The sequence below is a fragment of the Garra rufa genome, chromosome 19 (genome assembly GCF_049309525.1).
Source record: "Garra rufa chromosome 19, GarRuf1.0, whole genome shotgun sequence".
Classification (NCBI taxonomy): Eukaryota; Metazoa; Chordata; class Actinopteri; order Cypriniformes; family Cyprinidae; genus Garra; species Garra rufa.
This window is the reverse complement of record NC_133379.1, coordinates 34,355,022-34,370,921: the sequence shown is the minus strand read 5'-3', so window position 1 is coordinate 34,370,921 and position 15,900 is coordinate 34,355,022. Positions and strand designations below refer to the sequence as shown.

The 15,900-nt window shown below is 32.3% G+C and overlaps 1 protein-coding gene across 1 annotated transcript in view; it reads right to left on the bottom strand.

Moving 5' to 3' along the window:
- The window catches only part of arhgap24 (Rho GTPase activating protein 24), a 230,588-nt gene that overhangs the window by 112,431 nt on the left and 102,257 nt on the right, over positions 1-15,900 (bottom strand). The window contains exon 3 of the mRNA XM_073823895.1: positions 14,684-14,771. Within this exon, the coding sequence (XP_073679996.1) occupies positions 14,684-14,771 (88 nt within the window). The remainder of the gene's footprint in view (positions 1-14,683; positions 14,772-15,900) is intronic.

The following is a 15,900-nucleotide window of genomic DNA, read 5'->3' as shown; positions in this document are numbered from 1 at the left end:
AAAAAAAAAACAGCTAAAACAAGTTCATTTAGCAAAGACCATTTAAAACCGGTTATTTTGGGAAAAAACAACTAAAAACCAGCTAAAACCAACACATTAGGGAAAACCAGCTAAAAGTAAACTAAAACCACTTGATTTATTTAAAAAAGCCAAAAAACAGCTAAAATCAGCTAATTTAGTAAAAAAAATCTTAAAACTAGTCAAAACCAGACGATTTAGCAAAAAAGCTACAAAACCAGCTAAAACTAGTTAATTTAACAAAAAAAAAAAAAAAAAAACCAGCTTAAGCCAGTTGATTTAGCAAAAGAAAGGCTAAAAAACAGCTTAACCCAGTTCATTTAGCAAAGACAGCACATTTAGGGAAAACCAGCTAAAAATCAACTAAAACCAGCACATTTAACAAAAAAAACAAACAAAAAAAAAAACAGCTAAAACCATGTGATAAAAAACTTTTTTCGGTTTTATCTTATTTTTCCCTAATATGTTGGTTTTAGCTGTTTTTTTTGTTGTTGTTTTTTTCTAAATTAACTGTTTTTAAATGGTCTTTGCTAAATGAACTTGTTTTAGCTAATTTTAGCTGTTTTTGTTAAACAGGTTTTTAGTAAATGAACTGGTTTTAGCTGTTTTTTTTTTTTTTTGCTGTTTTTTTTCTAAATTAACTGGTTTTAGCTGGTCTTCGCTAAATTAACTGGCTTAATTTTTGTTAAATCAGCTGCTTTTAGCTGGTTCTAGCTTATTTTTTTGCTGGTTTTTCCATGAATGAGCTGGTTTTAAGCAGTTTTTTTTCTTCTAAATGGACAGGTTTATTATCTGAAATCAGCTAATTTAGCAAAAAAAAAAAGCCTAAAACCAGATGATTTAGCAAAAAAGCTCAAAATAAATAAATAAAAACAGCTAAAACCAGTTCATTTAGCCAAAACCAGCTAAAACCAGCTATTTTAGGGAAAAAAACAGCTAATAACCAGTTAAAACAAGTTCATTTAGCGAAAACCCAGCTAAAACCAGTTAATTTCGAAAAAAAACCCCAGCTAAAACCAGTTATTTAGCAAACCTGTTTAACAAACACAGCTAAAATTTGCTAAAACAAGTTCATTTAGCAAAGACCATTTAAAACCGGTTATTTTGGGAAAAAACAACTAAAAACCAGCTAAAACCAACACATTAGGGAAAACCAGCTAAAAGTAAACTAAAACCACTTGATTTATTTAAAAAAAAACAGCTAAAATCAGCTAATTTAGTAAAAAAAAATCTTAAAACTAGTCAAAACCAGACGATTTAGCAAAAAAGCTACAAAACCAGCTAAAACTAGTTAATTTAACAAAAAACAAACAAACAAAAAAACCAGCTTAAGCCAGTTGATTTAGCAAAAGAAAGGCTAAAAAACAGCTTAACCCAGTTCATTTAGCAAAGACAGCACATTTAGGGAAAACCAGCTAAAAATCAACTAAAACCAGCACATTTAACAAAAAAAACAACAAAAAAAAAAAAACAGCTAAAACCATGTGATAAAAAACTTTTTTCGGTTTTATCTTATTTTTCCCTAATATGTTGGTTTTAGCTGTTTTTTTGTTGTTGTTTTTTTTCTAAATTAACTGTTTTTAAATGGTCTTTGCTAAATGAACTTGTTTTAGCTAATTTTAGCTGTTTTTGTTAAACAGGTTTTTAGTAAATGAACTGGTTTTAGCTGTTTTTTTTTTTTTTTTTTTTGCTGTTTTTTTTCTAAATTAACTGGTTTTAGCTGGTCTTCGCTAAATTAACTGGCTTAATTTTTGTTAAATCAGCTGCTTTTAGCTGGTTCTAGCTTATTTTTTTGCAGATTTTTCCATGAATGAGCTGGTTTTAAGCAGTTTTTTTTTCTTCTAAATGGACAGGTTTATTATCTGAAATCAGCTAATTTAGCAAAAAAAAAGCCTAAAACCAGATGATTTAGCAAAAAAGCTCAAAAATAAATAAATAAAAACAGCTAAAACCAGTTCATTTAGCCAAAACCAGCTACAACCAGCTATTTTAGGGGGAAAAAACAGCTAATAACCAGTTAAAGCAAGTTCATTTAGCAAAAGCCAGCTAAAACCAGTTCATTGTGAGTTAAAAAAAACATTGTACAAACTGAGGCAACATTTTCCAAAGGAAATACAAAAGAACAGTGTTCATGTTTTTGAATGTATGAAGGTTTGAATTTTAAAACTTTTTTGTATGGATTTTTATCTTGACTGTACAATGCAACCAATCACAATGCAGCATGTAAGCATTTGACATTATCATTGGCAGAACCTGAATTTTAGACAATGATAGAATTCTGATTTCAAAGCTGATTGTAATGGATTATGACTGCAGTCTGGTCATATTTTACATTTTTATATGCTAGAGAGAATGAATTAAATTTTTTGGTTTAAAAAAAAGTTGTAATCTTTGCAGAACAAAAACAGCCTAAACTAAAAGTAAACTGGGTAAACTGTTTTTTTTTGCCTGTCCAGCTGAAAATGGCTCTAAAACCCTATAAATCCAGTCCAGCAAACCAGGTTATGCTGGTTTATGAGGGATAGCACAACTAAGTATACACTGCAACTGCAAGAACTAGAAGTTATAGTATTTAACTAATAGTTAAATATCTAGTAAAATGTTGTACCTGGATTTGAACCAGTGCTGGCAAGTGAAATCTGCATCTGACGCAGCATACATTAGTCTAACTGGGTTTGTTTGTGATTCTCGCTACATTAGGACCGTCCTGGCAGGGAGTCGAAGCTAAATGTGAAATAAATTGGCATGCAAATTACCAGCGATCAAGTCAAAGAATAACGTCTGAACAGTCGGCGGTAAACGAGAGGACACGACTCGTTCTCCGCTGCGAAGACATACAGTACAGACAGCAACAAGAGCGTAAATAAACAGCACAGCAGAGCAGCCACGACCTTCAGACAAAAGCCCCCGGATTCCTCTCAGTCACCCTCGGACCCCCTGACGATAGACGTCCAATTAAAACACTGATTAACTGCTGCTGTAATTCTACACGGGTTCATGTCAGCGGAGACCCGAAGAGAGTCAGACCACTTGTGGAAAAACAGAGGAACGTAATGAATAACATTCATTAATCATAATAACATTAACAAATATTATCTCAATAAAAAATGCTAAATTAGTTGAACTGATTTTTGGGTAAATAATGAAATAAATGTACAAGTGTATTAACTTTCTCTTTGTTGGAGCCACTATGGCTGTACAGCACTGACCCAGAGTCCTGCGGTTGCTGTAGCTTTTTGACCCTGACTTTGACATTCATCTTCAAAATGAGATTCCAGCTCTCATAAATCTCACATCCTCCATGTTTTAAACCACACACTGCTTCCTGGAAGTCACCTGGTCCTGCCAGTGCATGTGAGGGAGCCGTGTTGTGCTGTAATTAAGTCAATCTCAAGGTGAGAAAAACAGTTTGCCGCAGGAGATTCAACAATCGCTTTATTACACTCTCATTTAAGTAGGTCAGATAGGAGAAAGACAGAACGAAAAAAAAGTTACAAGTGAATGAACAAACTGAACAACTGAATGAATGAAAGAAGAAAATGACAAAATCAAAGAGAAACAAAGAGAAAAAGGGACAAAAGAGAAAGAAAGGGAAAAGTGAAAGGAGAATAAGAGAAAGAGCAAAGATATGAACAAGTAAACGAACAATTGAATGAGCAAACAAAAGTAAGAACTAAAGAAAGAGCGTAAGATAAATTAGATGAAGAAAGAATGGAAAGAGTGAATTAACTATTAAATCAAACAAGCTTACAAACATGAACAAGCTAACGAACAAGCAAACAATTTAATGAACAAAAGAAAGAAAGAAAGAACGAGAAAAAAGAAAAAATAACTACTAAACAAACAATGTAAGTCAACTGAACACTGAACAAAAAAGCATACAAACATGAATAAGCAAACAAACAAATAAATGAACAATTGAAAAAAAAATAAGAAAGAAAGAAAGAAAGAAAGAAAGAAAGAAAGAAAGAAAGAAAGAAAGAAAGAAAGAAAGAAAGAAAGAAAGAAAGAAAGAAAGAAAGAAAAATTAGGTAACTATTGAATGAACAAATTAATAATCAAATGACTCAACTGAACCAAACAAACATGGACAAGCTAACGAGCAAACAAATGAATGAACAAAAAAAGAAAGAAGAAAAGAAAAATGAAATGACTATTGAGCGAACAATGAAATAATCAAATGAGTCAATTGAACACTGAACAAACAAACATATGAACAAGCAAACAAACAATTGAATGAACAAAAGAAAGAAAAATGAACTATAGTGAATGAACATTGAAATAATCAAATGAGTCACCTGAACACTGAACAAACATGTAAACAAGCAAGCAAACAAACAAATGAACAAGCAAACAAACAATTGAATGAAAGAAAGAAAGAAAAGAAACAAACAAACAAAAGAAAGAAATAAAAACTACTGAACAAACAATGAAACAATCAAATGAGTCAAACTGAACACTGAACCAAACAAATGTACAAACATATGAACAAGCAGACAAACAAATAAATTAAAGAATGAAATAACTACTGAATGAATAATCAAATGAGTCAAATGAAAACTAAACAAACAAGCAAACAAACATGAGCACAAGAAAGAAAGGAAGAACTAAAGAAAGAGCGTATAAAATAGATGAAGAAAGAATGAAAATGATTGAATGAAATAACTACTGAATGAACAATCAAATGATCAATTGAGCACAAACAAATGAACAAGGGAACAAGAAATGGACAGAAAGAAAAAGAGGAAAAAAGGAAAAACAGAGAAAGAAGGGAAAAAGACAAAAAAAGAAAAGAGATGAAAGAATGAACAATGGAATGGAGGACTGAACAAATAAGTGTACAAACATGAACAAGCTAAAGAACAAACAAGTGTACAAGCGAACAAATAATTGAGTGAAAGAAAGAAAAAAGAAAAATAAAGTAACTAGTGAACAAACGATGGAATAATCAAATGAGTCAATTAAACACTGAACAAACAAGTGTACAAACATGAACAAACAAACAACTGTATGAACAAGAGAAAGAAAGAAAGAAAGAAAGAAAGAAAGAAAGAAAGAAAGAAAGAAAGAAAGAAAGAAAGAAAGAAAGAAAGAAAGAAAGAAATGAAGTAACTACTGAACTAAAAATTTAATATTCAAATGAGTCAATTGAACACTGAACAATCAAAAAAAAAATAACCAGAAAGAAAGAAAGAAAGAAAGAAAGAAAGAAAGAAAGAAAGAAAGAAAACAGCTGAAGGAAAGACTGAAGGAACTATTGAAAGAACAGAGGACAATCTAATGGGTCAGTGGAGGACAACTGACAGAAGAGAAAGAAGACAGAAAGACAGAAAAGAAGAAACGAAAGAAAGCAATCAACATGTGGGATTGTTCTCAGTCTCAGTTGATGATTCTGCAGGTGTTCTCTGTAACCACACAGGTTAATTTCCCCATCTGTAGGTTTCTCCCTTTGTGAACTCCCACTCAAGTCTGTGAAACAAAAACTCTTTTTTTACGACCTTCATGATAAACACACAAACCACTAGATACAATCTCAGAGGGATTATTTGCATTTCAGCCTCAACTATTTCACAGCTATTCCTGCAAAAAGAGAAGAAATGCTCTTCAACCCACTTCATCTTGTAAGGTCTTGTGGTTGCACAAACTTTTAGCTCGACTTTCTCAGTTCCCCATTATTATCCCAATTCATTGGACGTCAGTGAGTTATAAATAAATTAGAAGTTGATAAATAAAGGATCAGTGAGTAAACAGTGGTCCAGATGCGGAGTTGATTAAAGATTATGAGGCAGGAGACATTTTTTGTGTGGTTTGGAGTTATGAAACAACATTGTCAGTTTAGCGTTTATTTTAATTTGCTTTTTCTGAAAAATCTGCTTTAAATTGGTCGTGCTGTGGAACTGAGAAACCAGGTCTGATATTTCATTCTGGTGTTGGCTGGGCCAGCAAAGTAATTATTCACATTATTATGACAGTAGATTTGTCTGCGTGATAGAGAAACATATTGCGAGCTGGTCGACTGCAGCAACAGATGGAGCAAATTTGAACCCCACATATTAAAACTTCCAAGAAAAAAGGTTTAATTAAAATCCAATTTTGCCTTCATGAGGTACTCTATTTTCTCTCAGTGGTCTGAAATCCAAAGCAACAGACCTGTGAAATTGGATAGGAATCCCAATACTGAGGAAACTTCGAAATGAACATTTCGCCCTAACAGAAAGATAACGTAATTTATATTGATAAGCACTGCTGTATCAGTCAAAAATTAATCCAGGAATGCGAGCTGAATGTGTATGTGATTCAGTGAATCTCACGTTCATACTCAATTATTCTGCATATCCCAAAAGCCATGGTACTACAGTGAGTATTTTCATGATTGAGTCAATAAATGCGTTCAAAACTGATTCAATTCAAAACTGACTGATTCAAAACCTCTGATTCATTCTGAAACAGTTCGCGAGTCACTGAATCATTCTCTCAAACGATTTATTCAGCAACACTAGGAACAAAACAAGCAAGTATTTTTATGCGTGAGTCAATAAAGCATTTAGCCAATGCGTTTAAACCACAGACTCTATTTGAAGTTTCTCAATACTAATTTCTTGTTTACTGACCTTTTGTACTGTATAAAAGCAGTTGTTCTCACAAAATGCTGTATTAGTCAAAAATTTATCCAAGAATGTGAGCTGAATGCGTCAGTGAATCTCAAGTTCGTACTCAATAATTTGCTAAAGCTATGGTACTACAATGGTACAAAATAACACTATTTCTTCCGATAACATTGTTACACCAGCAGGTGATGATAAATGATTGTGTTCATGAGAGACATTTCATTCGTTCATTCAACCGATTGTTTAAAAATGCTAATTTATGAGCGAGTCACTGAATCAGTCTCTCAAATGATTTGTTCAGAAACACTAGGAACAAAACAAGCGAGTATTTTCACGCGCGAGTCAGTAAAGCATTTAGCCAATGCGTTTAAACCACAGATTCATTCAAAACTAAACGAGTGACCGTATTTGAATCATTGAATCGTTTGCTCATTTGAAAACCGCTGATTCATTCTGAAACGCAATTTTGCTCGGTTCATCCTGCTATTGGCTTCGTTTGGAACTTTCTGTAAGTAGGCTAAGTATTGTAATTTTGTGTTTAAAATGTAAGTTTCTCAATACTAATTTCTTGTTTATTGACCTTTTGTACTGTATAAAAGCAATTATTCTCACAAACTGTTGTTTCGGTCAAAATCAAAATAGAATCCAAGAATGTGAGCCGAATGTGTCAATGAATCTCAAGTTCGTACTCAATAATTCGCTAAAGCTATGGTACTACAATGGTACAAAATAACACTATTTCTTCCAATAACATCGTTACACCAGCAGCTGGCGATAAATTATTGTGTTCAGATTCGATGAACTGTTCATTCAACCAATGATTCAAAAATGCTAATTTAAGAGCGAGCGACTAAATCATTCTCTCAAACGATTCGTTCAGAAACACTAGGAACAAAACAAGTGAGTATTTTCATGAGCGAGTCAATAAATCATTTAGCCAGTGCGTTCAAAACACTGATTCATTCAAAACTAAACGAGTGACTGTATTTGAATCATTGAATCGTTTGCTCAAATGATTCATTCAAGAACCGATGATTCATTCTGAAACGCAATTTTGCTCGGTTCATCCTGCTATTGGCTTCGTTTGGAACTATTTCTGTAAGTATAGGCTAAGTTTTGTAATTTTGTGTTTAAAATATAAGTTTCTCAATAGTAATTTCTTGCATATTGACCTTTTGTATTGTATAAGAGCAATTATTCTCACAAACTGTGGTATCAGTCAAAAATTAATTCAAGAATGTGAGCTGAATATGTATGTGATTTACACATACATGAAACGAGTAACTGTATTTGAATCATTTGCTCAAATTATAATGTGAGCTGAATATGTATGTGATTTAGTGAATCTCAAGTTAATAATTCTATATCCCCCAGAAGCTGCAGTACTAAAACGATATACAAAATAACACTATTTCTTCCAGTTACATCGTTACACTTGCAGGTGGCGATAAATGACTGTGTTAATGAGATACACGCTCATTCAACCGATTGTCCAAAAATGCTAATTAATGAACGAGTCACTGAATCATTGTCTCAAATGATTAGTTGAAAAAAAAAAAGAAACTATTTTCATGAGTGAGTCAATAAATCATTCAGCCAATGCGTTAAAAACACTGATTATTTCGAAAACGAAACGAGTGACCGTATTTGAATCACTGAATTGTTTGCTCAAATGATTAATTCAAAAACACAGAATCATTCATGAGTGATTCGCTGATTAATTTATAAGTGATTCAATATTTAGCCAGTGCGTTCAAAACACTGATTCATTCAAAAACGAAACGAGTGACTGTTTCGGGGTAGTGACTGAAGGCGGTGACTGAGCAGATCGGACGTCACATCTTTGCCAGGAAATTTCGATTTTGACAATATGGGACCTTTAAGAAAGCTATCCTATAATAAAGAGTAGAATTGCCCATCATGTTGTATATCATTGCAAAAAAAAGTGCATGCTTCAGCTCTGAATCAACGGTACACACACACAAAAACTAAATTAACAGATGACGATAACCAAATTGAAATTCAGCCCATGTTATCCCTGCACAAAACACTCCCATCTGTATTTATGAAAGACGAGAGGAAATTAAATGCACTTTTAACAACCCTCTTTTATGAACTGAGCTGTACAACATTACCTCCAAAAAGCCTTTTTCAAGGACAAGTGATTTCATAGCCTATGCAGCAAAAAACTGATGCTTAAAATATTCCAGAATACTGCTGAGACGAACAATGAAATAAATGGAATAAAGATGATAAAAGGCTAATGTATGGAAAAGTGCACGTAAGCATGGAATCACTTCTAAACGCCTTCATCTAAGACTGACACGCTGAACAACGGCTCTGGTTTTTCACAGTCAGCTGGCAGGACAGTTGGAGCCATGCTGCGCTTCCAAAGAGCTGAAAACGTGCTATAAATCTCTGTTTCTGCTGTTTTCTGACAGAGTACGCACAATCTCACGGCTGTCTGCGGGGGAAACACAGGACAGGATGGATTTCTACACGCAGGCCAGAGAAGCGGAATACCTGGAGCTATCCGTTAGCGTTCCCATTTATCTCAACCGCAGTTGCTCAGCCAGCACATAGGAACTCATTTGTGATGATTTTGGTGACAGATACAATGTGGCATTTACCGGCATGACTAATAAAAAGATTGTGATGACAGGGTCAGTAGGCAATGAGCTGTGTCATATTAATCTAGTCCGCAAAAAGGCCCTATTGATGCAAATGCCACAGTGTCGCAGCAGATAAAGGTCCAAGGCTCTGCAGTGATTTTGAAAGTAAAATTACAAAGACCTAAAACTAGCTTTTTGCCTTCTTACAAGGTCACAAGCCTGGAAACAAAGACACAGTGTGCTCACGTGCGTCACCGTACACAGACGACAACAGACACGGCTTACTCCAGCAAAGAAGATAATGTGAACATCACAGTAAAAATCATCCTCTGTTTTATCATTCAGGATGTTCTTTCACAGCTCAGGAGACTTAAAATATGTAGTATGCCCACAGCCAAGAAACAGATAAATGATGTGAAGAGCGAACAAACTGTTATTGGTATTGAGTGCTGTCAAGATAATTGTTTTCGCTCTGTCTGCTCTCCACCCACAGCAGGTAGATTAGAGCGTATAGTCATGTGATCTCGCAGACCCACCTGAGAGCAGATCTATCATTGTCTGTTTCTGATAACATCTGCTGTCACTCCTCTCAGAAACACTCTGACTGCTGGGAAACATATGATTCGTCAAGTTTCCAGAATACACCTACTTTACTCTGATGCTCCTGTGCAATTTAAGCACAGAGGAAGAGAAAACAGGAATTCAACATTTAAGGGTTTTCAGATGTCCTGGGTTACAAAAAGGATTTTACACTGGCAGTATACTGTATATTATGGCCTGTTTCCACCACTGAATAAAAAATTGTGACTTATCTCACAATTCTGACTTTTTCTAGGAATTGCGAGATATAAACTCACAAATCTTACATTTTTAAATCAGAAGTGTGAGATATAAACTCACAACTGCAAGACAAAAACTTGCAATTCTGTCATTTTTTCTCACAAATGCGAGTTTGTGTCTTGCAGTTCCACCTTTTTTCGTGCAATTATTATATTTTTTTCAGAATTGTAATATAAACTTGCTACTGTGAGTTATAAAGTAAGAATTGCAGGATATAAACTGAGAAATCTGACTTTTTTTTATCAGAATTACGAAATATTAACTCACAAATCTGACATTTTGTATCAGAATCGTGAGTTATAAACTCACAAATCTGACTTTATCAGAAGTGCGACAAACAAACTCACAATTGCGAGAAACAGAATTGTTACAAATAAAAAAATTGCGATTGCGAGTTATAAAGTCAGAATTGCGAGATATAAACTTACAAATTATACACTTTTTATCATAATTGCAAGATATAAACTCACAAATCTGACCTTTTTATCGGAATTGTGAGATATAAACTCACAAATCTGACCTTTTTTTTGTCAGAATTGCAAGATAAAAACACAAATGCAAGAAACTAAGACAGGATTGTGAGATAAAAACTCACAATTATGACTTTATTCTCACAAATGTGAGTTTGCATCTCATAATTATAATTTTTTCATGCAAGTATGGCTTTTTCTCATAATTGTGAGATAAAGACTCACAATTGCGGGTTATAAATCAAGAATTGTGAGTTGTAAACTCATAAATCGTACTTTTTTTATCAGAATTGTAATATAAACTCTCAAATCTGACTTTTTTTATCAGACTTGCAAGATATAAACTCACAAATCTGACTTCATCAGAAGTGCAAGATACAAACTCACAATTGCGAAAAACTAAAACACAATTGTGAAATGAAACTCACAATAATGAGTTTTTTTAAACTTGTTTTTGATTGATTTTCATCATGCAATTATGACTTTTCTTCTCAGAATTGTGAGAAATAAACTCAAAACTGCAAGTTATAAGGTCAGAATTGTGAGATACAAACATGTTTTTGATTGATTTTCATCATGCAATTATGACTTTTCTTCTCAGAATTGTGAGAAATAAACTCAAAGTTGCAAGTTACAGTATAAGTCAGAATTGTGAGATACAAACTCACAAATCTGCCTTTTTTTATTAGAATTGCAGATACAAACTCACAATTGCGAGAAATAAAGACAGAATTGCAAAAAAACTCACAAGTCTGACATTTTTTTTCTCGCAAATGCAAATTTGTATCGCAAAAATAGACTTTTTTTCTCAGAATTGTGAGACATAAACTTGCCATTGCAAGTTATAAAATACAATTTTGAGCGGAAAAAAAAGACTGATGTTCTGAGAATTGCAAGTTTACATCTCACAAATAACTTAATAAGTCGCAAATGTGTGTTATAAAGTCTGAACTGTGAGATATAAACTTACAAATTATACACTTTTTATCATAATTGCAAGATAAAAACACAAATGCAAGAAACTAAGACAGGATTGTGAGATAAAAACTCACAATTATGACTTTTTTCTTACAAATGTGAGTTTGCATCTCATAATTATAATTTTTTCATGCAATTATGGCTTTTTCTCATAATTGTGAGATAAAAAATATACAATTGCGGGTTATAAATCTAGAATTGTGAGTTATAAACTCATAAATCTTACTTTTTTTATCAGACTTGCAAGATATAAACCCACAAATCTGACTTCATCAGAAGTGCAAGATATGAACACAATTGCGAGTTAAAAACTAAAAATTATTAATTTTTTCCTTGCAAATGTGAGTTTGTATCTTGTAATTCTGCTTTTTTCATGCAATTATGGCTTTTTGTCAGAACAGTGAGAGAAAAACAAGTTATGAAGTCAGAACTGTGAGTTATAAAGTCAGAATTGCAAGTTATAAACTCACAAACCTGACTTTATCAGAAGTGCGAGATATAAACTCACAATTGCAAAAAACTAAAACACAATTGTGAAATGAAACTCACAATGAGTTTTTTTAAACTTGTTTTTGATTGACTTTCATCATGCAATTATGACTTTTCTTCTCAGAATTGTGAGAAATAAACTCAAAACTGCAAGTTATAAGGTCAGAATTGTGAGATACAAACATGTTTTTGATTGATTTTCATGCAATTATGACTTTTCTTCTCAGAATTGTGAGAAATAAACTCAAAGTTGCAAGTTACAGTATAAGTCAGAATTGTGAGATACAAACTCACAAATCTGCCTTTTTTATTAGAATTGCAAGATACAAACTCACAATTGCGAGAAATAAAGACAGAATTGCAAAAAACCCTCACAAGTCTGACATTTTTTTTCTCGCAAATGCAAATTTGTATCGCAATTCTGACTTTTTTTCTCAGAATTGTGAGACATAAACTTGCCATTGCAAGTTATAAAATACAATTTTGAGCGGAAAAAAAAGACTGATGTTCTGAGAATTGCAAGTTTACATCTCACAAATAACTTAAGTCGCAAATGTGTGTTATAAAGTCTGAACTGTGAGATATAAACTTACAAATTATACACTTTTTATCATAATTGCAAGATATAAACTCACAAATCTGACTTTTTTTGTCAGAATTGCAAGATAAAAACACAAATGCAAGAAACTAAGACAGGATTGTGAGATAAAAACTCACAATTATGACTTTTTTCTCACAAATGTGAGTTTGCATCTCATAATTATAATTTTTTCATGCAATTATGGCTTTTTCTCATAATTGTGAGATAAAAACTCACAATTGCGGGTTATAAATCCAGAATTGTGAGTTATAAACTCATAAATCGTACTTTTTTATCAGAATTGTAATATAAACTCTCAAATCTGACTTTTTTTATCAGACTTGCAAGATATAAACCCACAAATCTGACTTCATCAGAAGTGCAAGATATGAACACAATTGCGAGTTAAAAACTAAAAATTATGAATTTTTTCCTTGCAAATGTGAGTTTGTATCTTGTAATTCTGCTTTTTTCATGCAATTATGGCTTTCAGTGAGAGAAAAACAAGTTATGAAGTCAGAACTGTGAGTTATAAAGTCAGAATTGCAAGTTATAAACTCACAAATTTGATTTTTTCATCAGAATTGCAAGATATAAACTCACAATTGCAAAAAACTAAAACACAATTGTGAAATGAAACTCACAATGAGTTTTTTTAAACTTGTTTTTGATTGACTTTCATCATGCAATTATGACTTTTCTTCTCAGAATTGTGAGAAATAAACTCAAAACTGCAAGTTATAAGGTCAGAATTGTGAGATACAAACATGTTTTTGATTGATTTTCATCATGCAATTATGACGTTTCTTCTCAGAATTGTGAGAAATAAACTCAGAGTTGCAAGTTACAGTATAAGTCAGAATTGTGAGATACAAACTCACAAATCTGCCTTTTTTATTAGAATTGCAAGATACAAACTCACAATTGCGAGAAATAAAGACAGAATTGAAAAAAACCCTCACAAGTCTGACATTTTTTTTCTCGCAAATGCAAATTTGTATCGCAATTCTGACTTTTTTCTCAGAATTGTGAGACATAAACTTGCCATTGCAAGTTATAAAATACAATTTTGAGCGGGAAAAAAAAGACTGATGTTCTGAGAATTGCAAGTTTACATCTCACAAATAACTTAATAAGTCGCAATTGTGTGTTATAAAGTCTGAACTGTGAGATATAAACTTACAATTCTGAGAAAAAAAGTCTGAATTGTGACTTTATTGTGAGATAAAAAGTTGCAATTACCTTTTTTGACTTTTTATTCACCGGCGGAAACAGGCTTTTATGTATATCATTATTTTTAAATTAAAAAAAAATGTCTGAAAAAGTGAGTTCTACAACCGCAATACTTTGAGATGGCCAAATCTTGCAGGCCGAATATAACATGTTGATATAGTGTGGTATGAGTGTGTGGTACCACAGTTCCAGCTGTTGGAAAGCAGGTGTCTGTGTTATGTCTGTTTCACTCATTTATTTAGTTTGAAGCTCAGGTGTGTATGTTATCAGAGTGTTCCCCAGAACTGAGCAGGAAGTAGCGCTGCAGTTCTGTTGATCCTCAAGCACTCATCTGTCCTCAGTGATTCATCACCCACCGCACGAGAGGGACATCTGTGTTTTATCTGAGCCCTCTCCAAACACAACCAGAGCCCGAAGAGAGACAGAGAGAAGAGTGTGATCTGTAAACTAATTACAGCAGGTGCCAGATCCAGCATCATTCATCACTGAACTACATTTGGGAGAAAACAAATTACCCACAGACTTGGATAAAGAGAGATCCATTTGAAAACACACGGGCTGGTTTACATGACAAGATGCCAGGAAGATTTATAAATGAGCATTGTTTACAAATGCAAGAGCGCGTTCCACTAAAATGACACAGATTTCCTGTGATATGTTGTGTCTGGAGTGTCAGGATTCAGCTGTGTTTGTCAGTGAGGTGCCCAGCGTCGATCTGTTCTCATTAGCTCTGATGAATGTCTTTGAAGACCTCTGCACAGCAAGTGAGGTCATTGCGGTCCCATCATGAAAGCTTAAGAAACTCTGCATTGCAAAAACAGACACGGTACCAAAAAAAAAAAGCTTTCTCCTTACCTGGGATGACTTCAAATAGGAACTTTCCGCCTTCATCCCCATTGCTGGGATGTTCGGTGACTCTGTTGCCAGGTAGGAAAATGGTGCCCTAGAGGAACCAAAAAGCCAAAAGAAACTAGTCAGACACAAACTGCTGAGGAAAGCAAGACGTACGAGGAAAATAAATCACGGCTAGAAAAAAAACTCATGTGCATTGGACAATATGCTAAAATGTGAAAAATCCCTTTCTTGAGACTGACTTTTCAGTTTTAGATTTTGATAGTTTGATTTAATATAAAAAATGTAAAAAAGGATACAAATAGCATTAAAATAAATGTATTCCATATAAAATGTGTAAATACATGCCCTTTTAAAAGTTACAATTAAGCCCAACTTCATTGTATATTACAAATGTATATTATATATTTAATGTAATGTAATCTATGTAATTTAATTTAAATATATAAATTATTTATAAAATATCAAATTTAATTTATCTAAATATTGTACATTTTAGCGTAAAATACTGTTATATATAGATATACATAAAATTAAATAAGTGTACAAATACATCTTAATGTAAGTAAAAAATATATTTTACAATATAAACAAATTATATATATATATATATATATATATATATATATATATATATATATATATATATATATATATATATACACACACACACATTAAAATGTGAAAAATCTCTTGAGAATTACTTTTCAGTTGCATGTTTTGATTTAGATGTTTGATTTAATATGATATAGATTTAAACAGCATCAAAAATTTAAATATATTTATTATAAAAATATGTAAATAAATACCCGGTTAAAAGCTAAAATTAAGTCAAATTTTTCCTTATTATTATATATTACAAATATATATTAAAAATATTTTCCTATATAATTTAATTGAAAAATAATAAATAAAAAACAATCTATATTTTTTTCTAATATATGTTATATACAAATTTATAGTATATAAAAAAATAAATATATATAAATATTTTCCTATATAATTAATTTGAAAAATATAACATAAAAAAATGTATTTTTTTTCTAATATATTTTATATACAAATATATATAAAACATATATTTAACAAATATATAAATACTTTAAAACATCTAAATAAAAAAAATTATATATATATATTAGGGATGTAACGGTATTGTAAATACCGTCGTACCGCAATAGCAAATTTTTTCGATACTACCGTGGTCGCATGACTCGATA